Raw genomic sequence first — 4,841 nt, 5'->3', positions numbered from 1 at the left:
GGATAACCATGCTTTAGATCATGAACTAACTTGACAGTGGCAGTCATCTACAGGGTTGGACAAAATAATGGAAACACCTTTAAGCTTTTTTCGCTTGAAGGTGTTTCCATTATTTTGGCCAAGCCCTGCATGTCCGCCTACGCAGAGCGCCATACTCCCTTCCACGTATAGAACTGGATCACAGAATCGATATTGTTTTCTACTTGACTTGTGCAGGACTGCTGCTGGTGTGGGAAGTTTCCAGAACCCTGGAGTTGAATAAACATTTTTTTATTGATTTAAAAAAAGGCAGACTGATGAGAGAAATCAGATGTGTACAATAAGCAATTTAGCATGCCATGTTTTCTTCTGAAACTCCTCAAGTCCTTTCAGTCACTTGTCATTCTCTTCACAGAGGCAAGCCTTGTTGGTCGTCCTCTTCTTCTTTTGCTTCATCTTCTTCCTTTATCTCACCAGCCTCTTCTGCTTTCTTCTCATCTACAATCTCAGCTCCATCCCCATCTCCTACTCGAGCATCTTCCGCCTCTCCAGGATCTGTCTTCTTCTCCTCATTCAGCTCTCCTTCCACAGCCTTGCTCTCATCTTGACTGTTGCTTTTAGTGCTCTCTCCATCTCCCTCCTTGGTTACCTCGCTGCGCTCCTCTCTCTGTTGATTTAGTGCAGGAGTCTGTGAATCCTCCTCTTCTTCTCCTTCTGCCTCCTCTCGTTCCCACACCCCCTCTCCGCCAACGCCCTCACCTCGGCGCTGTCCTACTTCTCCATCTTCCTTGTGACCATTCGCTACCAGCTGATTCTCCTGCATGGCCACCTCCCACTCCACTTGCTCAACTCGGGCCTGCATTTTACGGTTACTGGACTCGATCTCCACCATCAGACGGGCCAGTTTGGTCTGCAGGACCTCCAGAGTGGCTTCCAGGCGACTGATCTTGGTCTCTATTTTCTCATCCTCTTCATCTGCTCCATCCCTGTTGTCATCTAACATGCCCATCTTGGTGAGGATCTGTCTGCCCTTCTCCTCCAGATGGCGCTTAGCAGCAGGGAACTCAGACAGCACATCAGTCAGGTCTTCTTTAGATAGGCTGAAGAGGTCGGAGTGGCCAATACTTCGGATGTTGGCGGTGCGCCGATTTCCCGACTTGTTGCCTAAAACCAGGTCACAGCAGTTTGTGTTTTCCCCTCCAAATAAACAAACAAATAATATTTATAATGTAATGTATTGCTTATATTCACCTCCAGTCACCTCCAATTATATTTAACTGTTGCGTTACATTTGCCATTTAGGAGCCTGTATAGACGGGAAAGATGTGCTTGCATCCTAAAATCCTACATAAAATAAAATTAAAATGCAATTCAATTCCAATACACTTATAAAAAGTTGGTTCAATGTGACATCCTATTGCTGTTTTGCTCATTCACCTCCACTTGCATGTGTGTTTTCATGAGTATTATTTATTTATTTCAGGTTTTACTATTACTATTATTAGTATTTATAATATTGCAAAAAAAATGCGAGAATTTTAATACTTTTAATACGCGTTCTCTGGTGGTAACGCTTTTTACGAGGAGTATATAGCGTTGTTAATATAAATGTCGCCATCATGTGGTTACTCCTGTGCAACACACACACACACACACACACACACACACACACACACACACACACACACACACATATATATATATATATAAAAACGGTACCCCAAACATAGAATCACTGTATGAATAAAAAAATTAAAAAAAGTGAATCAATCTTTTCATAATTTAAAGTTGTATTAAAGTTGATGAATTTGGCAGAAGAACACCGCACTATTTACTACTGAACCATCTGCCGTATTTTATGCAAAATAGTTTTTGTGACTAGTAATGTACATCACAATTTTCTTAGTCAATAATCTAATCTGTCTTTGTTTATGTATCACATCTTCATTAATATTCTTTGTCACATATTGACGCAATTACAATTAATTAAGCGTCACAATTGTTTTTCACAAGTCCTCATGACTTATTAGTGCATGATAAAAACATGATATATGGAATAAAGTTGAATCAAATCACTGAGTTCTATCCAAGTTTCTTACTGTACAATTGATCAAATGACTGCCTCCGTGTGGCTGACTTACATACTAGTTGCGTATTTAGTCAAACAGCTTGACTCACCCTTGATGTTGAGGATGCTTATCTCCCCAAAGAAGTTCCCCTCACTCAGAACAGCAAACTCGGTAACACCGTCGTCTGCCACCACAGCTAGTTTGCCTTCTTTGATGATGTACATCTCATGACCCACGTCACCCTTTTTGCACACGTATTCGCCCGGACTAAACACCTGCAAGAATACAACGACTTAACTGTGATTTTTTTTTGTACTTTGACCAGATTTTTGGCACATTGATTTATCTTGAATAGTAATTTTGCAGGACTGAACTTGCTGTTTAAAAATACAGTTAACTATGCAACAAATCTCCAAATGATTCATGGTGCATCACTGTTCCAAAGATGGTGCAACAATTCTGTATTTCGCTCAACAGAACCAACTGTCAGAAACCCCTTCAGGATTTTTTTTTTTACAGAGGAGAATGTGTCAGTGGGAACAGAAACAGTGTTAAAGATGCAACACATCACTATGTTGCATCAAACCATTCCGACCTGTGGCGTCAGTTTCAGGACCAGCTCCTCCAGCAGACTCTTCTCGCAGCTCTGGAAGATGGTGACTTTAGAGAGCGTGGGCAGATGAACGCTCACTGCGATCTCCGTCCTCAGGTGAACCGGCAGCTGCTGCAGGATTTCGTTCTCTCTTATGATCTTCTTGTTGATGTGAAGATGCTGGTACCAGTTGTCTATACGCTGACGAAGCTCTTTACTGATGTGGTGACTCCGCAGGTAAGCTTTCACCTGGGAGACAGAAGAAGAGGAAGATCGACAGCTGAATCATGCTTGCATTGAATTTACAGTCGACAGAAGACTATTCCTTGTTAGCACTTACTAGCTCATGATTGGGGAAGAAGACATTGTCACGATCCCGAAGGCTGGTGATGACGTTGCCCACGTTGCCGACTATTGACGCAAACACCAGAACAGCGATCAAGAGGTCGGCGATCATGAACAAGTACTCCTCTTCCCTCTTAGGTAGTGGCGTGTCCCCCACCGTGGTAAAAATCTGAGCCGAAAACCAGAAGCAGTAGAAGTACTGCCGCCTCATCGAGGCAAACACTGGGTCTGTGATGTTGGGGTACACCCAACGGTCACTCCCGAAACCGATGTAGCTAGAAAGAGCGAAGTAGAGGCAGGCGTTCCAGTGGATCAACACAAAGATGTAGATCATGAGCTTGGAGATGCGGAACGTGTTCGGGTAGGACGTTCTGGTCTCCATTCGATCCAGGGCCTCGCTGAGTTTCGGTGTGCGAAGAAGGCGATTGATCCGTACCATCGGTGTTTGGATGCCAAACAGGAAGTAAAAAAAATCAGTGGGCACCAGGGAAGCCAGATCTCTGAGAAAACGCTTCGAGTGTAGGTAGTTCTTTTTTAGTTGATCCAAGTCTTGAATCAGGATGCCTTGATCTAAGTACCCTGGGAAAACAAAACAGTGCTGCCAATGGGTTGGTGTATGAAGGCATTCTGTTTTCATTTTCAAAACACAAAAACCAATACCACAAAGACAATGTACAAATAAAACCATCAATCTGAGCCCAACACTCCCCTCTGCCTGGAAACCTCTCCCAGCCCTTCTGGGACAACACCAAGCACTAAGTATAGTTTTGCTTGTGTGTTCCTGGTCTGCCACGGACCTTCTCACAGTTGGACCTTTCTAGGGAGTTGTCCTGCCCAAAAACCTCCCGAATTGGTTTCTCTTGAGGCCGTGGGGGACAAGTATTCTCCGACTCTCTTAGTGATGGATGAGCTCTGCTTTCTACCCTATCCCATCCCAAATCTGGTTGCTGGCTTTGTCCATAACCACGCGCATGCATACACCTAGCAATGCTATTTTTGTGATTGTACACAGGAGGACATATGTCAGTTACTAAGAAACTCTGCTCACCTGTGTGAATGGTGATGATCATATCTATAATGTACATGACGTCCGACAGATAGTCCAGCGTCAGCCACACGGGGAGGTAGGCCAACGCAATTGAGGTGAAGCATGTTCTGTAAAAATAAAATATACTGTATATATATTTAGAACTGTGTTAGTCAGAGAGTCTTCATACCTCAGAATGATGATGACCCAGTTGTAGACGATGGGCAAGATCATCACCTGTAGCCAGATGTAGTAGAACTGCTCAGCTGGATCGACCACCCATCGTGTCCAACTGCACAGAGAATGAAGAACATTAATGGAAATCATAGTTGCAGTAGGCCCAGATTCCACATCTCACATCTCAGTGCCTGTCACGCTATAAAGTGTGTTGATCCTTGAGAAATAATCCAAGAGGTACATTTGGAATAGCAGGTTTGAGCTATGTCCGTCGCTATAATATGTGACCTGTTCCTTTCCATTCTTTCCTCTTATAAAAGATCTCCATCCTTAGTGGGTTTAGGAGAGTGAAACTGATAAGCATGTGAAAATTGATTCATATCTTACTCTGTTTTAATCTCCTGATTTTGGATGTTGTTCAGATTCCTGTGGTCCACGTCCACACCAATTGCTCCTATATCTCCCACTTTCTGTCTGCGGTGCCACCTCAGCAGTCGCTGCCAGTTGTTGCTTGTTTTCTGTGAGTTATTCATTTTCCAAAAGTCTGGTCTCCTCTGACGGACTCATTTGTCAGGGTGGTTCACAGGGCACTGTCTCAGCTCTGCCTGTGAGCTGCCAAGTGATGCTTGTCTCCATGGAAGGAAACCACAAC

The 4,841-nt window shown here is 43.7% G+C and overlaps 1 protein-coding gene across 1 annotated transcript; it reads right to left on the bottom strand.

Annotated features, from left to right (window-relative positions):
* Positions 1 to 363: 363 nt before the first annotated feature.
* Positions 364 to 4,261, bottom strand: cnga4 (cyclic nucleotide gated channel subunit alpha 4). Its single transcript, XM_053877359.1, has 6 exons — positions 4,203 to 4,261; positions 4,034 to 4,140; positions 2,981 to 3,564; positions 2,644 to 2,889; positions 2,158 to 2,323; positions 364 to 1,143 (listed from the first exon to the last, which is right to left on the bottom strand). The coding sequence occupies exons 1-6, from the start codon at positions 4,244 to 4,246 to the stop codon at positions 389 to 391; spliced, it is 1,902 nt and encodes a 633-aa protein (XP_053733334.1). The 5' UTR covers positions 4,247 to 4,261; the 3' UTR covers positions 364 to 388.
* Positions 4,262 to 4,841: the final 580 nt, after the last annotated feature.

Source organism: Synchiropus splendidus, chromosome 10, assembly GCF_027744825.2.
Source record: "Synchiropus splendidus isolate RoL2022-P1 chromosome 10, RoL_Sspl_1.0, whole genome shotgun sequence".
Classification (NCBI taxonomy): domain Eukaryota; kingdom Metazoa; phylum Chordata; class Actinopteri; order Syngnathiformes; family Callionymidae; genus Synchiropus; species Synchiropus splendidus.
Note: the sequence above shows the minus strand (reverse complement) of the source record. Positions and strands in the feature narration are given on the sequence as shown.

Excerpts from the sequence above, each read along its gene's own strand:
- cnga4 (XM_053877359.1), bottom strand. The coding sequence starts at position 4,246 with ATGATCTTGCCCATCGTCTACAACTGGGTCATCATCATTCTGAG. Across the intron at positions 2,890-2,980 it reads TCTTCCCCAATCATGAGCTA|GTGAAAGCTTACCTGCGGAG; the intron begins GTAAGTGCTAAC and ends TCTGTCTCCCAG. Across the intron at positions 2,324-2,643 it reads TCCTGAAACTGACGCCACAG|GTGTTTAGTCCGGGCGAATA; the intron begins GTCGGAATGGTT and ends GTATTCTTGCAG.